This window comes from Prosopis cineraria, unplaced genomic scaffold (genome assembly GCF_029017545.1).
Source record: "Prosopis cineraria cultivar Desert tree isolate PC_DT_omini unplaced genomic scaffold, ASM2901754v1 PC6, whole genome shotgun sequence".
Lineage (NCBI taxonomy): Eukaryota > Viridiplantae > Streptophyta > Magnoliopsida > Fabales > Fabaceae > Prosopis > Prosopis cineraria.
Window position 1 is genome coordinate 41,960,028 of NW_026555337.1, and position 21,379 is coordinate 41,981,406.

The window sequence follows — 21,379 nt, forward strand, 5'->3', positions numbered from 1 at the left end:
TTTCTCCTTCTGGTTCCAAACCAAAAAAAAAAAAAAGATGGAACTCTCTCTCGCGCCTATGGGTTTTCGCCTTTGCGGGTACATGACATACGCCGATACGCGGTTCCGTTGATCAAACCACCTGTAAGTCTTGGTCGTCGAACACGAAATGTGAAGAGAGAGCCAGCGACAAGAGATGTTGAAAGAGTCAAAGTACGTGCGTGTCTTTTGGGAGACCTTGCTTAGACTATTAACCTCACCAGCGCACCCACAACTAAATATCGCATCTCATCATCTCTCTACACATTCATTCCCTTCCCTTCTCTCCTTAATTTCTTTTTCCACCTTCTACTCCGCTTGTTCCCATCACTTTGAGGTTCGTTTCGCTCATTCTCCCCTTTTTCTGTGTTGCCTTCGATTATGGGTTTGTGCTCTCTCTCTCTCTCTCTCTCTCTCTCTCTCTCTCTGTCTGCATTATATTTTTATCAAATTATTAGTGCTATCACTTTTCTTTTCCCATTTTCAGTGCTCTAGATTTTGTTGTTGGTCTCTGATTGCCACTGCAACCTCTGTTTCTGGGAAATTTTGTTTTTTGTTTTTAAATAAAAAAACATATTTTTATCTTCTTAGAGCTGTTAAAGACATTATTGATAACCATTCAGGAGATAGTAGTGGCTGAATATGACGCTAACCAGGGTGCTTAGTAAAATAAAAGTTCATGGGAAAATAGAAAACATCTCAAAGTACATGCCTTTTATTTTCCCGGTCGCCCTGACATTTTATGGAATCCTCAAGCATATTTGCTGAAAAAAGTTGTTTTGCCAGCCTAAATTTCCTAAATCAGTTAATTTTGTCATAAATTAATGTCTATATGTCTCCTGTTGTATAATTATAATCATGCGTTTGTTTCTTTTGATGCAACACTCCTATTAGAGGATCCCCTTTTTTTTTTTAATTTTATTGCAGTTTTGGTGGGAAAATTGGAGCTAATATATCCATTGTTCTATCCGATGCTATAAACTTTTGTACTTTGTTCAGCTCCTATGAAATTTGAAAACTTAAAAAGTTATGCACTATCTTGTTCAATTAGTTGTTTTTGTCTTCCACTTGCATATCTCCTGAAACATTGAAATTTGTTACTTTGGTGGTTCGATCAGGTGGCCTTGGAAGTGTTTTCATTTGAAGCGATTGTTACCATTTTATATTCAAAGGTGCTCATTGGTACTTCATTCAGTCATGACTTGTTTTCCTGTATTATTTGGTAGAAGGTCGCATTCTTCAGCGGGGCTAGATCCAGACATTGAAGGAGGTTAGTGGAACATATGTTTCGTATAAGTTGTGATGCTAAGACAGAAGAGATTATAGGACTTTTAGTTACTTAGATTTGATTATTTTCTAAGCTTATGTTTGTATGCTTTTATCATGATATTTAGTTCTTTATACCTTCAAAAAAATATCTTCTACTATTGTTAGATTTTGATTAAATGTACTTGGGAACAGAATTTTCTGGTCTTCACAATGTCAGACTTTATACATACAAAGAACTGCGAAATGCCACTGAAGATTTTAGTCCTGCCAATAAAATTGGAGAGGGCGGTTTTGGTTCTGTTTTCAAGGTAATTGCAAATCTTTCTAACTTGATGCTTTGAGTATTGCTTGCATTTGAAATGGATTTCTCCTTCCTTTTCTTTTGAATGAAAACTTAGAATAATTCTTGTGAATGGTTAGGGACGGCTAAAAGGTGGAAAAGTTGCAGCTATTAAAGTTCTTTCAGCTGAATCAAAACAAGGGGTGAGGGAATTCTTGACAGAGATTAAGGTGATCTCAGAAATAGAGCATGAAAATTTAGTTAGGTTATATGGCTGTTGTGTGGAAGGAAATCACAGAATACTGGTCTACAATTACCTTGAGAATAACAGCCTTGCACAAACCCTTATAGGTAGGTGCTATATTACTTATATTTGGATGGATGACTGCGTTTAATGTGTTAATGCTGTGTTTGAGATATTGAAATCAACCCCATATCTATTTTCCTGGAAAACCAGTGCAAGGATGAATTTGCTATTTTTATTTTGGCCAACTTGAGAAGAATTATATCCATAGCAAGCCTGATTTTGAACAACATGAATGTGTTCTATTAACTCATTTTAACTTTCAACCTTACACTAATTCTAGTTCAATAAATTGTTTTAATTTATTTACTTCCAGGTAGACGACATGGCAATATCCAATTCAATTGGCGAACACGATCTAGAATATGCATTGGGGTTGCACGTGGGATTGCCTTTCTCCATGAGGAAGTAAGACCCCATATAGTTCATAGGGACATAAAAGCAAGTAACATTCTTCTTGACAATGACCTCACGCCCAAGATTTCAGATTTTGGGCTTGCAAAACTGATTCCGGCAAACATGACCCATGTTAGCACACGTGTGGCGGGAACTATGTAAGTATAGTTGTCTTGTGCTTCTGATTTCTATTTTATAGGATGGGAAACCGGAAGATTTTGGTTTTCTTTTGTTTTATAATTTCTTCCCCCTTTAAAACTGTGAATTATCTTTCATTTTATGATGACTAGATCCCTCCTCCTCAATTTTCCATTTTCAAACTCTAGGTCTTTCTTTTGTACTGGAAAAAAGGAGTTTCCATTTGACTAGGGAGTTTTATATGGTTAAGTTGTTCTGTTTTTTCAAAGTAGCTTGGTCATATCTTATCAGGGATCACAATTGGAACTGCACCTTATCGCCCCATGTCTAGAACATCCAATACCATAGATCCGTGACATTTACTATCGGCACAAGAGTTTCCTTTAGTATAGTCAGTGCTGTGCTGTGCAACCTTGCAATTTTACTTAGCCACAACCCTTCCCTTCTTGTTTACTGAAGAAATAGGATTTGATATATCTGATTATATATGTTTATAATATCCTTTTTTTATATAAAGTAATTATTCTATATCAGGATGTAATGCTATATATCCTGTTTCAGAGGTTACCTGGCACCAGAGTATGCAATAGGAGGCAAGCTGACACGAAAAGCTGATGTATACAGCTTCGGAGTCCTCCTTGTGGAGATTGTAAGTGGGAGATGTAACACAAATACACAGTTACCAATTGAAGAACAGTACATTCTAGAAAGGGTATGTATCTCTAATATTTGTAGTGCTTTTATAACTTTTTTTTTAGGTGAAAAGCACCTCCTTGCAAGGAGATAGAATACACTAACTTTACTTGCATATCTCAATATCAAATGAGAAACACTTTCTGGAATGAATTGCATTAAAGCGTTTGAAGTCTGAAAGTTGAAGTTACTCTTATGAATGCACGAGTATTAGAGCGTTTGATTTTTCTTCTTGGCTGGAATATGTTTGGGACAAAGTGGTTTCCTGTGCTTTTGAATTGCTTGCCGACAGTTAAATTAAAGGCTAGTTCGTTTTCAGAATTTTTTTTTTTTTAAAAAAAGACTACAAGCTTTGAATTTGAGCTTATTGGAGTCCCCATACGTTCTTCTATGGTCATATAAACCTATGAAGTTACTCTTCTTTACTCCATTTGCAGCCATGCAATTCATTGTTTAGGCATGCTCTTAGATTCCCCGTTCTTAGTTTGTCTCCTGTTCTGTTTATCTATGGTAATTATCATAAACACTGAGGTAATCCTTTCTGGAATCATCTTTAATGGAAGGTAATCACACATTTGGAGATTGGAATATTTTAAGTTCTTTCTGGATTTATCTTCAATGGCAGAGTGTTTGTCTTGAAACAAAGGGCCTGTTAATTATGCCATGTAAAAGAAATGATGCTGCTAAGTAGAGGAGTGATTGTAATCCTGTAAAGCGAATTATACTATTCAAGGCTTATGAATAATATAACTTGTTGTCAATTTTGTTGTATAGATCTTTAAAGGAATGAGATTTCAGGACCTGCTCTTACTTCAGTTTCTGTTGTTACAGACATGGGATCTTTATGAGCGAAATGAATTGGTGGCCCTGGTAGATGAATCGCTGAACGGAGACTTTGATGCTGAGGAAGCTTGCAGGTTTTTGAAGATTGGCCTTCTTTGCACCCAGGATGATCCAAAGGTGCGGCCGTCCATGTCTTCAGTGGTTAACATGCTTGCCGGCAGAATGCGGGTCGGCGAGAGGAACATAACAAAACCAGCCTTGATCTCTGATTTTATGGACCTCAAAGTGAGGAAAAATCCAGCAAGTAATATTGAGATGGAGACTCAGGCTTCATCTTCATACCATTCATCTTCGGCCTCGTACAACCAGGATACTACATTTTCATCAACAGTTTCAACTGCTGCAGATACAACCTTCACTGCACGATATGATCAAAGCATGTAATGCATCCTCTTATGTATGTTTCATTATTTTATCTCATCAGCAAGGGTTGTTATCTTCTGTAAATTTTGTATCCATTGCCTACTTTTTGAGTGTTTGTCGGTGCAAGATTGAGTTTTGTTTAAGGGGGAATTATATTGAAATTCTACGTAAAAAAATTAATTATTATAAAATTCAGCGATAATTGAATTAAAGAGATTGACACTCTTTAATTCAGTTATCAATAATTTTATAGTAATTAATTTTTTTGATATGAGATTTGGACGTAATTTTTCCTTTGTTTAGTGTATATGTGGGGTCAGGCTGGTAGTTCATATTTTGAAGAGTCCTTCCTCGTTTTTTGCGTGCCTTGTGACTCTCCTTAATGTCAAGTCAAATTTTAACAAATTTGAATGGGTACTTATTGATCTGAATTAGTCTTTTATCAACAACTATTCATTCAAGTTTTAACAATAATTCATTTTAAATTAACAATAGGTTATTCAAGCTTGTTTTCTATTCGAATTTTTGACAACAATTAATCTTTAATTGATAAAAATTTTATACTGAGGTTCTTGATTGCTATTTTCTCAATGAAGAATGAAACATATCAGGGCAAAAAAAATTAAAAAAATAGATAGTCTAAATTGCAATTAGATTATTTGAATCGTACAATGGAGTAAATTAAAAATTTTTTCAATTGACCATCTTATATTCTTACTGAATATGAAAAAAATATTAACCAACAAAATTATAGGAAATAATTGCTCATTGACTTCTTTTTTGGAAAAATAACAATTACGTCTCAAAGGGAGTAATTAAATCCAGTCAAATCTCAAGTAATTTTAAAAAGTCAATCAAGTCCCATTCCTTTTTCAATATGAATTATAGTAAAAATGACTAAAATACCCTTATGATTAAATATAACATCAACACTCATCATATCAACTCCAAAAATTCCCTCCCAAGCAAAATCTTTCTCGCCATTAATGAGAAATACATATCAGTGGAGGAGAGACACGTTAAAGAATACACATTCCTAAAATAGGGTTTGTGTATGAAAGATGTGAACTTGCCATAATTATTGACTTAAGTAAGCTCTTATTATTTGTGTATGTGAGTTTTTTTTTTTTTTTGGTTGGTGCATTTAGATAGGGTTTTTTTTTTTTGCAAATCCTTGTAGTGTGAACAAAAAGATTGACTTGAGTAAGTTCTGATTCTTTTGCAAAATGACATTCGTGAACAAAAAGAGAAAATGTTTTTTTACAACTAAACATTAAAGTTTTTTTTTATTTCACATTTATAAAGATTTGGCATGAAAATTCAACATTTTACAACTAAAAGTGTAATAATTTATCATCAAGTGTCCACATTTTAAGATAGAACATTGTCATTGTCTCACTAATGAAAAAATCACTGCTCCCAAAAGTAACTTGTTTCTGAGTGATATATTATAACATTTTATTTTGTTTGTTGTAAGTTGATGTTATTAGATACGATGGAAAGTAATTGTTTAAAAGAATTTTTTTGTTATTTTCATTTTAGTAGAGATATTGCAAAAGATATACATAGGACAATGCATTATAATGGGGGGAGTTGTTATGGAAGAATAATCAGAGAAGGAATGTTTCTTGAAGAACTAGTTAAATTGATTTCATCATACTTAAATTGTAATTTAAATGGAATAAAGTTAAAGTACACAATAAAGTTTGATTGTAATGTATTTTTAAACCTTAAAGATGATGAAGTGATAAATCAATTACTGAAGTTGAATAATAATTTTGCTCATATGTACATCATTAGAAAGATACAGCCAGCAAAGTACAGAGGCAATAAAAGATCCAAATGATAGGTAAGTTTTTTTAATAGTTACTTGAATTTAATTATTATGCTAATATGAACAGCAATAATAAACATGATTTGAATGGAAATGTAGAGTAGGATGTTCAGTTGGCAATTCACATGCTACACAGGATCTTGAAGTTTTACCGTGTGCAATACAAAGTATCCCAACACCAATGCTTAAGCTAAATACAATAAAATGGAAGGATTTGCTAGTAGGATCTAGGCAGATTTTTGCGAGTGCTAATGATTGTATGCAAGGAATATACAAGTATAGTATTGCACATAGGTTTGAGTATAAACTTGTAAAGAACAACACAAATAAAATAATTGCAAAATGCAAGGCAAAAGGATGTCAATGGAAGATAAAATCATATTTATTAAGGATGTCAATACCCTTGCTTTATGTAATAACTTTCAAGAATGAGCACTTACATTTTGCTCAAGTGGACCTTGAAGTTTTTTATAGTACAAGGTACATACTGACATCATTTATAATTAATGATGTAGTAAGGTCTAATGTGAAAAAAAGACTTAATAAAATTAAAGTTGACATATATAAAGATTATGGCATAAGTCTAACTTATCGTCAAGCTTTAAGAGCAAAGGAGAGGGCATTTGTGGAAATCAGTGGGCTTTCTAACCAATTATATATGCTTGTTCCTTGATTGTGTAATAGACTAATAGAAACTGATATTGACCTTGTAGTAAAATGGGTTGCTTTTGAGAACAATAGAGTTAAAGGATTATTTATTGCATGTAGGTGTTCCATCAAAGGATTTTTGCTTGGAACTAGACTTGTTTTATATATGAATGGATGTTTTCTTAGTGGTCCTTACCAAGGTACCTTACTGGCAGCATCAATATACGATACTGATAATGAGTTATTTCCATTGGCCTTTACAATTGTTGGTAGTAAAACTCATGATGATTGAACCTGATTTTTGTAAAATATTAAAAATATCATTAGTTCACTACAAGTAAATATTATTTCTAATGAAAATAATGATATTATTGGTGCTGTTAGAGCCATATTTAGTAGCGATAGACATGTATTTTGCTATTGACATGTAAAGGAGAATTTTAGCTTTGAGTTTAACAAAGTTTGTAGGGAAATGGGAAGGAACAACAAGGAGAAGGCATTAAAGTTGCTTGATCATGTTGCCTATATAAAGCATGCACATGAATTTTATATAGCCATGAAAAATTTAAGTATGTTCTCTCCGCAATTAGCAAGATAGGTTGAAAATCAAGGTGATATTGATTGGTGGGCATTATCATTGTTCCCATTTTGAAGATGGGATAAGATAATAACCAACTTGAGTGAATCATTTAATGTATGGATTTTTGAGGAGATGAGGCATAATTTATGTGTTCTTATAAATGAGCATAGAGACAAGTTGAGCAAGAAATTTTTTGCAAAGAAGAGAGTAATGAGTAAGTGGAAAAGCATAGTTGGTTCAAATATTGAAGCAAAGTTGAAGGAAAATATTTTGAGGGCAGAAGTTATGATAGTTCAGCTACATGGCTCACATATTGCATTTGTTTGGACACCATGTGGAGATGTATGTGTGAATCTGATACTAAAGGAATTCACATGCAAAGTTTGGCAAATGTTTAGCATTTCTTACCCACATGCTTGTGCAACCATTAAAGAAGTATATGGTAATGTGTATAACTATGTCGAGGAATGCTATCTTTGCAGCTAGTAATATGATGTATAGTAGGATGGAGTCCTAAGACACTTGATAAATGAAGTGAAAAGATGCAACTAATGTTTGAATCCATTGCACAAGAAGTTGACAACTATAAAGTTATTACATATGAAAAGTCACTGAACATTGAGAAAAGGATAAGAAGTATTGATCAATGATGTTTAACATTAGAAATGACAAAAAACGGATGCCCATTTGTAGATCACTAATTTGTAATGTTAGTGTATATGGGTGAATGAGTGAGTGCATACATGTAAAATGAAATGTCAACATATGCAAGATTATCCTACAAAAAATCAAGCAAATCTAACACTGGCATTGATGAATATGACAAAGATGGACTTGTAAACAAGAGACATATTGGAAGTTTGAACAAAATACCACATACGAAATAACATATTTCAATTGTATTAATAGGGCAACCTTATATCTTGTCTAATATTTTTATCTTATGAAGAACATCCTAAATTTTCCAAGATATTAAAGATCACTTTAATTGAAGCCCTATAACTTGAGATATAAATTTTCAAAGTGAAGATAGTAAATTAGATTGCTATTTTCATGGGCTAAAATTTTGTTAATAATCTTAAATAAGTGGGTTGGAAACTCCATGGCTGTAACATCCCGAAATTTTAAAACTCGGATTTATAAAAATAAAATAAAATATCTATAATTAAATTAAAATTTAGAATAATTTGATAGGGTTCAGAGTTTAAATTTTTCTAAGCAAAAGTTTGGTTTTATTTGATTTTTAACTATGGAAAAAATTATCAAAGTTGACCCGGGCTTTTATGCAATAATAAAAAATGTTAGGCCCTTTCTTGTAATTTTTTCCAAACTTTTTGACCAGCAATTTAAAGACCAAAACTGATGCAAAAACGCAGAAACTGAATTGGAAAGAAAAGGAAAGAAAACGTACGAGAGGGAGAGAGGAAGAAGAGAAGAGAAAGGGAGGAAGTTAGGCTTGGATCTAGGAGTCTTTACGACCGTTGCAAGCTCAGCTACACGATAGATAAACTTCCTACTTCAATCCTCTTCCCTTTCTCTTGATTTTCTTCAATTTTTGGAAGAGGATATTTTTAGATTTTGATCTCAAAGGCGTTATTCTTGTAAGCTTTTGTTTTTTTGGATCCTAGAGAGCATGTTTTGAGTTTTTATATAGTGATCTAATGTTTTGAGTGGATAATTGGATGAAAAGAGGTGTTTTGGACACAAAATAAACCTTGAGAAATTGGGTTTTGCTCTTCAATGGTTTAAGCTTATTGATTTAGTTATAATTTTTCTATTTGAGCCCAATAAGATTTAAATTAAGGTTTGGTTTTCATTATAAGGGCTAATGGTGAAAGTTGGTGACATTAAGTGAAGGTTTTTAATTGATAAAAAATTATATAAATTGAAAATTAGCTTAATGATGGCTAATAAATGGTTTTGGTGGTTAAGTGATACTATGTGAATGTTTGGTTTAATACATGGACTATTAGGGTGGATTATGACTCATTGACCCAAGTTGTGTGGTATGAGTTATAGTCTTCATTAATGCTATTTGTCATGATAAGTGATGTGGATCACTTATATGTTGTAGGAAATTGTTGGTGAAATTTGTTTGGAAGTTAAGGAATAAGCTAAGTTCTATTTTGTACAAAAGGAATCCTTTTGATACTAAAGTGTTGAGGTAACAGGGGAAATTTATATTTTTTATTACTCTGTTTTAGCTATTTTTGAATAAATATTACTAGCTATCATGCATTACATGTTTGAAAAGATTAAATGTGCTTTATAAGGGGTTATGGGGTACTAATTTGATTTTAGTGCAAATATATTTTCTAATTGTTTAATAACAATGTTTTTATGGAAACGAGATTTGTTTACATGTATTTTAATCATAAGGAATAGAAGTTACACTTAAGGAAGTGTAACTAAGTAAAATACCTTAGATAGGCTAAGGAATCGTTTAAGGGAGATTTATAAATGTTATACTACCTTAGAGTGTTGAAGTGGTCAATACTCGAGAAAGGTAGACAAAAGTAAAAGGCATGATCTTGGTGGGAGTTCACCAATGAGAAGGTGTGGATTTTTGATATTTTATAGCACACTGTCAGTACGTAGTGTTGTCTTACGTATTGTGGGCTCAGTGCACTAAAGTGGTTAGTATATTGAGTGTTCGACACCTCTCAGTGGGGGAGGGAATCTGACATATGAAGTGTGAGGTTGAGTGCCTAGGCCAAGATAGCCCTCACATGGAGAGTAAGTCGGGCTGGCTCTGGGAGGGAGTTAGCTTTGACTGCTCAGGATTCATGTCGAAGGGGCATAGGTGGTTCGGTGGATTAGATCATGCCTTAGACTATGTTTTGTGCCTGTGGAGGTACAAGTAGATATAAGGTTTACCTGCGAGTTAAAGAGTGCCAGGGGGCATTCTGTTGGTCATGAAAGGCCATACCGGCCTAAGTCATGCATTCATACATTTTAAATGGCTAAATTATATACTATGTTGAATTTATTATTCATTTATTTGATTATGGCTTACTTTGTAATAATCAATGTAGATTTTTCTGTTACTGAGACTGTGGTTGTCTCACCCCTTTCTTTTCAATATTATAGGTCCAGGTGAAGGATCTAGTGGTGGATGGGGAAAGGAACAAAGCTAGGGGTTTGCTTGTGATTTGTAAAGAACTGCAACCCCTTTCTTTTGAGCAAATATATTGTAATGTATTTAGGATTAGGGTGCCAGTAGGATATGATTATGTATGTGTGTGTGAATATGTGTGGATTGTGTGCTTGTGTGTGAATTTTTGTCTGTTTGCAGACTTGTAGCTAGGAAACTTGGTTATGGTGTGTGGTTTTGATGGATTTACTTAGTAGACTAAGTTTCTATTACAAGCAGATATTTATTTTGATATATATGTGATTTTATAAGCAAATGTAAAGTGGTTGCATTGCAAATGATGTGCTATGGGCAAACATATACCTTGGATAGAGAGAGTGGGTGTGTGGGCCCCACAAGGAGTTCTGAGCCAAGTGAAAATGTTTAGCATATGTATTTATATAAATACATGATATTTAGATTGATTTGTGACCACTCTTGTATGATTTGTACATTTTGGGGGTTTAGGGTCCATTTTGGGAAATGGCACCCGGGTGGTCAAATTTTGATGTATGGGGGTTTTCCATCATTTGAATGTTCTATCAGGTGTTTTTAGTCTTATTTGACGTGTCCAAAGTATTTCCACAAGTTTGTGACCATTAAAATGAGATTTGGACAATTTTGAAAATGGTTTTTACTAAAAAGCTGTACTTTTGCATCCGAGTGTCCAAATCTTAATCCGACCGTTGGATTTCTCTAAAATTTGGGTCACAAGTAAAACCTTTTATAAGCTTCGTGTGGGATTTGAAATCATGTCGATCAGATATCGGATGAAGAAACGGCATACTCCAGAATTTGGTCTGGAGGTGCTGTCATGACAGCATTTCGTTGCTGTCATGACAGCTACAGTAGTTATATTGTAACCTGCACAAAATTCAATCTGTCCGTTGGATCTTTTCAAAATTTGGTATGCTAATAGTATTTTTAAAAAGTGACTTGTGGGCTTTGGAATCACTCCGATCGGAGGTCGGATGATGAAATGGTGCACTCCGAAAGTTGGTCCGGAAGTGCTGTCATGACAGCTTTTTGACAGCAAAATTGACCAAATTTGTAACATGTCTAATTTTTAATCCGACCGTTGGATCTTTTTGAAATTTGGTACACTTATAGTACCCTTTGAATGTGACTTGTGAGTTTTAAAATTTCTTCGATCGGAGTTCGAAAGACAAAACGGTGCCTCCCTGAAGTTGACTCGGTAGGGCTGTTAATGCTGTCATGACAGCATATTTTTACCCTTCTTTCACCTAACTTGCTTCCGTGCTATAGGTAGAACCTATAAATTTTTTTAAAAGCTTTAAATGTTTACTTTGCAATTGTGTATTTGTTTAATGATTTAATGGTTTGTTTTCTAAGTTGGTTTTAGGATTAATTCCTTAACCACACTTAGTTTATTTGAATTGTGTGATTTTTGGATAACACTCGGGGCAAGTGTTACAATGGCTGTGTGCAGAGGCTCTGTCATGGTTAGCCAATTCGTTGACATAGCTTGAGGGAATAAGTTCAAAGTATTGTTTGTGTGGGTGTGAGGAGAAAAAATAGAATGGCCAGTATGAACTATAATTCCAATTTAATATGATGCTTTATGATGAGCACTTGAGCTAGAACTCTGGTTGGTCCTTTAATCTAAGATGAAATATATATTTCACTATGGAAAATATATGTTATTGGAGAAGAATGATGGAAGAACTTCATGAACAGATTTTCATGTTAGTGCCATCAACTATGGCAATTGTATTTTGATCCATGATGTAGCTTGTCTCTAACCCTAGCTTTTGTGATGTGATTCCAAAATCTAAATCCTCCTGCAATGTTTTTCCAGATTTGGAATAATAATTATATCTTGAGAGTCCATTGCTCATATGTATATTTTTGCAGTTAAAAAGATTGGTTATAGATGATATTTTGGACTTTGACCAAATATAATTAAATATTTTAAATGACTACAGTTCTGACCCAGAATCAAACTCTAATGTGCATCAATAAGAAGCTATTGACTTTCCACCAACCACCTGTTAAAAGAACCAAAGGAATATTGCTGCCAACTTTGTCAGCTTGAAGTTGCTAGCAATCCTTCCCCCCCCCCCCCCCCCCAAAAAAAAGGAGCTGCTACTAAACGTGAAAAGACAACTACATAATTAGCCTTAATGCCATTTGTATCACTGAATCTATTATATATATAGTTGCTCACTGTTAGCCAACGAGAGGTGAAAAGGAACAGTAATTAGAGACAAAAATTCACACAAAATAAACAAGTCAACAAGCAAAGCAAGCCAAACATTATGCCAAAGAACGGGCAACAAAACAATTGCGAAATGGAGACTATGGCAGCGAGAAGACAAAGAAGAGATGGACAGCTTTCCTCCTTCCCTTGATCACCGGTGTATGTTGCTAGCAATTAAGGCAAAGAAGAGATGAACAACTTTCCTTTACTCGGTTGCAAGTGGTCACTTAGGACAGAGAAGAGAACGATCACCTCTGTATGTTGCTAATGGTAGGGTAGGGAAGAGATAGATAACTTTTCTTTACTTAATTGTATGTGATCGTTAGGGTAGAGAAGATAACAAGCAACCTCAAAATTTTTCTAAAAATAAAGGTATTTCAGTCTTTTTTCATTACATCAAAATATCATTTAAGAATTTAGAAAATTCATTGACCTTTTAAAATTATTTAGGATTTGATTGAATTTTTTTGCTCCAAAAAAAAAAGGGAGACCTGACTGGATTTAATTAATCCCTTTTTTGGGTCGAAAATTGTTCATTGACTTCATTCATTTCAGATTTCACCGCCTCCAGGGGAATTGTTCATTTGACAAAAAAGTTAAAAAAGAAATAAAAAAGAAATAAGATTTATTAAAAAATGGCATTAAGACAAGAGGAAGGAGAGAGAATATTGCAGGGGCGGGGGAGACGTGACAATCGGAACAAAGACTCTGTTTCGACGCTCCGGTGATTGCGGTAGCGCCCCCACTGCTCCGGTATGCGCTCCGTGCTCGAATTGGATCTGTCGTTTATTTCTGGCTTCTCTTCTCCTGATGATTGATGATCGCTATTCTTTCTTGAATTTTATTTTCTGATATTCCCTCATTCAAGTTTAAGAGTTGGGGTTTCTATTAACTCCATGACCAAGTTTTTTTGGTTGAATAACCATGCCAATCTAATGTTTTACTGTGATAACTTTGCTTTTGCCGCTTTCTGAGTGTGCAGGCTTTAGAATTCACTGTTTGGTGTTCTTGAGCTTCGACATTATTGTCCTAATACGTAATATGTCTGGTTTAATATGGGACTTAACCTCTGGCGCTTTACAGGGCATAGTCTTTGGAATTTTCTTGTTTGGCATCAGTGGTGAATTTATGGGGGTGGGGGGTGACAAGTTGCAGAGAATGATTACCGAGAAAGCTGAACCAATCTCTTAATCCTACTCGAACCTAGATATCGAGGGTATGCAATCAACAACTATTGACCTAATGGAAAATAGGAACTTATATTCCGTTCTTTCCCTTTCCTTTTCTTCTATCACCAGCACCCTTTGACAAGTGAAAGTTTGCCTTTTCATCCTTCCTGTGGTCAGCAAAAAATTATTTTTGATTGTTAAGTGTTAAAAAATTCTTAGAAAAATTCTTATGGTTTAAAAAAAGAGTTTTCCTCCTTTTGGCAGCCACAAAGTTGTGGCGTTAACTTTTCCCTTTCTACTTTGTAACAATGAAATGATTCCGCCACTATGCCGGTGTGCAATTAACTTCTGACTTCATGGAAAACCACAACATTTCTATCGGCGAACCATTGCCCGTTTGAGTATTTCCTGGGAAGTTTCATTGAAATTTTTCTTCCACGTAGAACGGTTTCTGAAAACAAATAAGTTAAATAAAATGAAAAACATAAACATAATATAATTGTTAACATCCGACTTGCTTAGGATTAACTATTATTATTCTCTCTGTATAAACTTACACTCTTTTCTCCTTTTATTTTGTCTGGCTTTTCACAGCATTTTTTTCCCGTTGATGTAGACAAAGAAGGGTTCTGTTGACCAGGGACCTAGGATTGATAAATTTTCAGTTAGCGTTCCAGCTCCTTCCCTCCTGTTTATAAATGAATGGATTTTTCAGAAATTCCATGTTATAGCTAGTCTTAGTCATCATGTATAGGTTTATGTTGAAATAATTTGAATTTGATGTTTGCATGCTGTACCGCCCGTAGAGGTTTCTATCTCAATATTCTGAACAGCTTATATATTTTTCGTTTGATACCCAGGGCACAGGAATTGCAGACAGTTTTTAGATGTGTCGTTTGCTTATTTAAAATAATATCTGTACGTTTAAACTGAATTGGCAATCTATGCTTATTGAAAATGGTCAAGTGGGAGCTGTCCATGCTTGCTTTTAACTTTTGTCTATATGTGTTGTCTACCACCTTGTCATGAAGTGAGCTTCATATTGCTGCCTCACATGTATGACACTTGTTCAACTTGCATGTCTATGGAATAAAGTATGTATTGATGGCTTTCAACTCAAAGTGATTGCTCAATATACCTGTAGTCAGATTCATATTCACTTCTATGGTATTTCATGCAATGGAAAAATACGTACTAAATAAGCCTCTGTTGCTGCAGTTTACTTGCAAAAGGACCACATGTCTAGCTTAGAGGATAACAAAGAACAAGGAGTGAATGTCAATACATCTGATGAGTCAGCTGATATGCCATCTTCCCAGGAGGAGGTTGTTGTCACTTCTGCTGCAGCAAGTTTTTTTTTTAACCAAATTCATATTTTTTAAATTATTGAATTCATAGATCTTGCAGGAGGAAGTTATAAAGAAAAAATATGGAGGAATTGTGCCTAAAAAGCCACCGCTTATATCCAAGGTACATGCATGGGGTTTTCTTTTCCTTTCTTTTTTGGTCACAAGAGTGAATATATTCAGTACAAAATCAAACAATCACATCACTAGAAGGTATTTTGTTTTTGGGTATATGTAAAGTAGTTCACTGCAAGTAACATGGCTAATGGCCATACATATCTGGTGCCAGATGCGCCCTCCATAATTCTTCTTAAAGTTATTTTCTATGCCAGGACCATGAACGTGCATACTTTGATTCTGCGGATTGGGCACTGGGAAAGGTATTTCTAGGAACCAGCCCTCTATATGTGATTTCGATGAAGTAGAATATGCATGTCTTGAATATATCTTGTAAACTCATCTGTATCTTCGCGTGAAACAGCAAGGTGGTGGGAAGCCAAAGGGACCACTTGAGGCTCTGCGGCCAAAACTGCAGGTATCTCATCACTATTCTCATACCTTAATGTTGCCACGTAACATTTCATAAATGGTTAATAGAATTAATGTATTCTTGCATGAGAAATTCTTCCATGGATCCAGTGTGCCATGTCATTCGATGTCCACATTTTGTCCAATAAAAACATGCTATGTTGCACAAGTTCAATCAAATAAAACCATGCTATGTTCATGAGGATTAATGACTTTATTTTTGAAATAGAATGCCTATTTAATTTCTTGTTTTTTCTCTCTCTATCATCATCAATGGCAGAATTAATTTATATTTACAGCCATTTGACATGGCAAGTTTTTATTGGTTAGAGTATGGATGATATAGTATACTAGGTCCATGCAATAATTTCTCTCTCTACACGCAAATAAAATTGAAGCCAACCTTGATATAAAGTTAAGAGTACAAGTCCATGGGATTGAGGTGGTGTCTTCATTGGATGAATACTAAACACCTTGAGAATTGTAGTTGAATTGTAGTTCCACAACAAAACCCCCCCCCAAAAAAAAAAAAAGCACAAACACAAACAAAAATCAAATAAATAAAGCATGCAACAATTAAATACTGCAAGCTGGTGTTTGTGGTCAAAAGTAAAACCTTCAGAACAAAAAATCTTGATATTTATTTTATCTATTATGCCTGAATCGAAGTATCTAAATCTAACTGTACCTGCCGTTTCCGTATGATGTGTGTGACTAATTTCTGCCTGGAACATTTTTATCACAGCCAACGCAGCAGCAAACACGTTACCGGAAATCTCCATATGCTCCTTCAGATGAAGGTATGCTGTGTTTAGGATGCTGGTTTTAATCTGGGAATAGTTTTAGTTGACGTTTTTTGGGTTACAGCTTCTTAAAAGATTGTGAACTCTTCTCATTTGCATTTGTGTGTGTTTTTTTTATTCAATAAAAGGTGGAAATATTCCAACGGAGGATGCACCTTCCAATGAGTAAACAGTTGGCCTTTTGATGATCTGCTGACTATTGTTCTGAGTTGGTACAGCCTGTTCAAATAAAAATATTGAATATGTATGCATATTGGCAGAATACATGAACTTGATCTACTGCTCCTGTGTAAAACTTATGAAGACCATGATCTTTGTGTTTTTCCATTTCTTCTTTCTTCAGGTATTTGAATAAACCAATAAGAAATTGAGAATGAGATATATCTGTTTGTCTTATAACTAGTGATATACCGATCTATATGGCTCCCTCCTAAGATAACTGGATAAACGCTACACTTCGTTATTTATTGTGGTTAGTTTTCAATAAGATATAACTGGTTGGAAGCAAATTGTCCAACAGAATAAGGGAAATGTGGTACTCTGAAGGAAATTTTAGAAGGGAGAAATTGAATGGCTTTATCTGAAGGCTATGTTTGCAATTATGGAGTGGAGGGCGAAGGGATGAAATGGAGAGAAAATTGGGAAGCATGGATTGGAGCTTCAGCAGTATGAAAATGAAGAAAAATCCAAATAACAAGTATAGCTGGCAAACGGAAAATTATATGCATGATACCATAGCACCAATCGGTGATTTAATCACATTTTTGTATCAGCCTTGCCTTAGTTATGAAGTTCTCTATCTTTGGTAAACAAAGGGGTTCAGAAGCCGTAAAAAATTAACAAAGAAAGCTGGCTACCTCAGGAGCGAAAAGTCCCCGTTAGTGTCGGACAAAAAGTTAATAAAAAAAAAAAAAAAAGCCCCAGAATACAAGGCATGTTGAATTCCAACTTTTTTAATGAATAAACTTTTTATTTGATGTTCATATTGACAAATATTATTAATGTTGGTGTACAAATAGGCGTTTGGGGCATGTATAAAACCAAACAAAATAGGTCATAATAAGATAGAAAGAAGAAAAAAATCAATTCTATTAATAAGGTACTTATTAATTTTTAATGCTCATTTTTATATTTTTGCCTTTGTTAAAATACTTTGAATAATATCAGTAATAAATTTAATAATATTTGTTGGAGATAAAGGTCAAAATTAATTAAATTTTAAAATAAAGTTAATAAATTTTAAAATTTTCTTTAATTCTAATAAACATATTGAAAGTGATTTATAAATAAAGTAAAAAAAAATAAAACAAAGATGAGCTGACGAAGAGATGACAAAAACAATGAATGGCAGCTTGGTGACTGAGATAAGATGAGATTTACATCACACCTAAAATATGGAGAAGCTCGACTAGGAGAGAGATACACAGGCATCTACGGAATATCACTTGAAAACGAAGGGTAGAAAGCGGCTTTTTTTTTTTTTTGGTGGTCACATCTTTGTTAAACGATGCAAAAATTTTGGCAACTGCTTGAAAATGAGATATAATCTTAACGAAAACGTAGAAAATTTGCAGACATTTCTTCGGCACTTGTTTCTTGATCAACCCCCACCTCAAGGTAGAGAATAAGACACGATCCATCTTCATGTATTGAAACGACATCTGTCGGTCAATGCGTCTTTCTTCATTCAAAAAAATATACACCACTGTATTAATTTAATGGTAAAACTCCGGAAACATACATTTGACAGTATGGAGCATCCCCAATACGGTTTTGCATGAAGAGCATATTACAAAGTTCCGGCAACGATTGTCCTGCGACTAGCTCGAGAATTTTTCTGGGTAAAGGCTGACATCAAAATATATCGTCCGTATCCTAGCAAAGATCTCAATATTTAAACAAAAATTTAGAGGGCATCACGCTAGCTGTCAAGACCATAGTACTCGTCAATATCAGTAAAATGGCAAATATTACATGCAAATCACTCCCCACTAGTTAATGTGCATTGCAAGCAGCCTCATTTGGGGTTCCTGAGAACAATGATAACAGAATCTCCGCGGAGGAACATTTTACTGATGAATCTATCCTTGTTAACTGGCTGTGCTTTTTTCTTTCCTTTCCCAGCCTTCGGCACCTGAATGCAACACACATGGAATGACTTAGATGGATTCATTTATAAGAAGCCAAAATCCTTGGTAAAGAAAAACAAACCTCAGTCCACATTTCCCGGACATTCTCAAGCACCATGTTGCAGTGCCTATCAAAAGCCCTCACGCGACCCAGAAGCTTCCTATTGTTCCGACAATTGATCAGCACCTGCACGAGCAAGATATCTGATTAAAACCACAATAATCCACGCCTGCCCTCGATTCCATAGTCCATAGTGCTATATTGGAAGAAACATACCTGTGTGTTATTCTTAACACTCATCATGAGCACAGAAAGCGGTCCTGTGTTAAACTCCTCCTCTTCATTCTTGCCACCACCCTAGGAAAAAAAAAATTGATTACAAGTCAAACAACAGCATACTTTTTTCAGGGTCCCTATATGAACAACACGTTAGACCCCATGTCTGACTCAGTGTGATTTCAAATCACAAGAGCATACAACTTTAGGCTATTTTATATTTAGCTGAAAACCAAAAAAATAACTTACATCTTCCTCCATTGGCCGGCTGAAAAGTGAAAAAAGGAGAAGAAAACCATGTTAGTGATTATGTAAAAACCTCAAAATATCTGATAATATCAATCAAGATGACCAATTTAAAACTAAAATATACCTCATTTTGGACAGAACTGATGTTCAGTTGCAAAATTCTTCAAATATATAAGGAACTGACTGCCAGAGAGTATGTCAAATACCATTAAGTACAAGAACAAAATAAGAATATAAGGACAAATTTCAGATAAATTGCAAGGACTAAGATGTGGAACAGAATCATATAAACCGCACGTAAGTTTGCATTCAGTAGAAATAATAACAAGACTAAGACAAGTAATAATGAAAGGAAGAGAAGAAAGCTTGTTCTGATAATTTATGCAGCATATGAGAGAACAAATAATCACATATCCAGCCCAAAAAAAGAAACACTTGAACCTTGAGCTTTCTTAGTTATACGAATTTTCTACATTGGCTGCTCAACATGAAAGTCACCTTCTGATTATCTTGAAAGGCATTTTAGTTACTTAACGTCACTTTCTTTCTTTCTTGCTTGGTTGAGATATAGGAAGCACAAAGTTTTAAAAGATTCTAGTCCCAAAATATGAACATTACAAGGAGACTAACAAAAGAAGAAACATTGCTTACAGAAACAACCCAACCCCTTCCTCAGGAAATAGCATGTCCTTAACTAAACCATGACGGTTTGGGTCAACAATGGATTTTAAAATCCCCAAATCCTTCATGCATATCTCGTGCCTCTGAAAATAACAATTGGATCAAATTCTCATTTGGGTTAAGTAGAATTGCAGGCTGCCACCGACTTCCATGTTCTAGGAACCTAAGTTAGAGATCTAAATCTAAAGCTCTAAAAACCTGAGAAACAGGAGTGTTTGCCAAACATCATTTCTAAGTCTCCCAAAGCATTCTCCATAAATGAAGAAACGAATCAGGAATCAACACGAGAGAAACAATGGGTGTTTCAACTCAGACATCCAGAAGCATTTCTCAAGAATATAAATGAAAAATAAGATATCAATCAAAGATACATGTGTGTGACTGAGGACGAAAGTTTAATAAGTGAAAGAGAAACACAAGTGCATTCCAGTATGTCTCTTCAGTTCAGGTCTCCAAAAGCATTCTTCATGAATAGCTAATCAGAAGAACGAAAGTTTACTGAATTTGTTCCTCATCAGAGACGAAAGCTTGTTCAAGTCAAATTGGAAAGCAAACACACCGGCACAGAAACAAAATTTACCAATGAATGAAGCTAGGGTCAAAAAACAAACCAAGACAACAACAACAACAACATCATCGGAGCTAGAAAATGATGCATACCTCAATTCACAGTAAAAAGATCTCGATTTTGAAAGCTACTCATTCAAAGTAAAAGCCAGAACCCTTGGTAGATTTTATACTGGCGTGATAAATCGCAAAGCCCTAGCTCCCTTAAAAATTTCTTTCTCCATTAAAAAAAAATAAAAATCCAAACCTCAAAAACCCTAGTCAAATTGGGTTAGTCCAATTTGCCATCCGGGCCACACGTACTTTTGGGTTTTTGTTGGTTAGACTTGGAACTTGGGTTAGGCCACGTTGGGTGATTTATTGGGTGGGTAAGGTGTTGGAACCCGGCTATATGCCGTATATTCATCATTTTTAGGCGAAATCTATTTCTTATGCTTATTTCTTTTTTTTTTTTGAGCAAATATTTCTTATGCTTATTTCAAAAAAAAAAGATAAAAACAATTTTCATATTTTGAATTGAATTGATTACTTCTCAAGGATTGGATGATTCTCTTTAAAATAAAACCTCGTGTTTGTGTTTCAAAATGTGACCAAATTACTCTATCACTTGATATCTAATCAAATTATTTTTTTGTTAAAGGTCTATCAAAGGATTTCTAAAAACTAACCATGTAAATTAATCATGTCCATGACAAAATCACAAAAGTAAACTCCCATCGTTGTATTATTGCAACTTATTTAATATATTATAATTATTCTTTTGTAATATCATGTGGAGTATAATAATGTCATGTTATTTATAACTAATTTTTATATTTGATATTGACTGATTGATAATTATTATTTAACTAGATTTTATGTCATGCAGTGCACAATAGACACTTGATTGCATGAAAGACATATCATTTTA

At 34.4% G+C, this 21,379-nt stretch overlaps 3 protein-coding genes and 1 pseudogene across 7 annotated transcripts; 2 read left to right on the forward strand and 2 right to left on the reverse strand.

Moving 5' to 3' along the window:
• On the forward strand, positions 1 to 4,591 carry LOC129312752 (cold-responsive protein kinase 1-like). 2 transcript variants are annotated; one of them, XM_054955445.1, is made up of 7 exons: positions 1 to 403; positions 1,137 to 1,288; positions 1,480 to 1,595; positions 1,708 to 1,918; positions 2,188 to 2,425; positions 2,967 to 3,117; positions 3,930 to 4,591. In XM_054955445.1, the coding sequence occupies exons 2-7, from the start codon at positions 1,216 to 1,218 to the stop codon at positions 4,323 to 4,325; spliced, it is 1,185 nt and encodes a 394-aa protein (XP_054811420.1). In that variant the 5' UTR covers positions 1 to 403; positions 1,137 to 1,215; the 3' UTR covers positions 4,326 to 4,591. The 2 variants fall into 2 exon arrangements, with proteins under 2 accessions (XP_054811420.1, XP_054811421.1); XM_054955446.1 differs by having other exon boundaries at positions 1 to 355.
• An 8,724-nt stretch (positions 4,592 to 13,315) lies between these two features.
• LOC129313614 (uncharacterized) lies at positions 13,316 to 16,965 on the forward strand. 3 transcript variants are annotated; one of them, XM_054956878.1, is made up of 8 exons: positions 13,366 to 13,473; positions 13,804 to 13,936; positions 15,108 to 15,214; positions 15,288 to 15,359; positions 15,568 to 15,615; positions 15,717 to 15,770; positions 16,509 to 16,563; positions 16,695 to 16,965. In XM_054956878.1, the coding sequence occupies exons 3-8, from the start codon at positions 15,128 to 15,130 to the stop codon at positions 16,733 to 16,735; spliced, it is 357 nt and encodes a 118-aa protein (XP_054812853.1). In that variant the 5' UTR covers positions 13,366 to 13,473; positions 13,804 to 13,936; positions 15,108 to 15,127; the 3' UTR covers positions 16,736 to 16,965. The 3 variants fall into 3 exon arrangements, with proteins under 3 accessions (XP_054812852.1, XP_054812854.1, XP_054812853.1); XM_054956877.1 differs by lacking the exon at positions 13,804 to 13,936 and having other exon boundaries at positions 13,316 to 13,473; XM_054956879.1 differs by lacking the exon at positions 13,804 to 13,936 and having other exon boundaries at positions 13,316 to 13,473; positions 15,297 to 15,359.
• A 1,242-nt stretch (positions 16,966 to 18,207) lies between these two features.
• LOC129313788 (uncharacterized) lies at positions 18,208 to 20,684 on the reverse strand. Of its 2 annotated transcripts, none has more exons than XM_054957176.1 (6): positions 20,563 to 20,684; positions 19,346 to 19,404; positions 19,222 to 19,240; positions 18,973 to 19,053; positions 18,778 to 18,882; positions 18,208 to 18,700 (listed from the first exon to the last, which is right to left on the reverse strand). In XM_054957176.1, the coding sequence occupies exons 2-6, from the start codon at positions 19,348 to 19,350 to the stop codon at positions 18,584 to 18,586; spliced, it is 327 nt and encodes a 108-aa protein (XP_054813151.1). In that variant the 5' UTR covers positions 19,351 to 19,404; positions 20,563 to 20,684; the 3' UTR covers positions 18,208 to 18,583. The 2 variants fall into 2 exon arrangements, with proteins under 2 accessions (XP_054813151.1, XP_054813152.1); XM_054957177.1 differs by lacking the exon at positions 20,563 to 20,684 and adding an exon at positions 19,873 to 19,960.
• On the reverse strand, positions 20,336 to 20,424 carry LOC129314751 (small nucleolar RNA Z159/U59; annotated as a pseudogene).
• Positions 20,685 to 21,379: the final 695 nt, after the last annotated feature.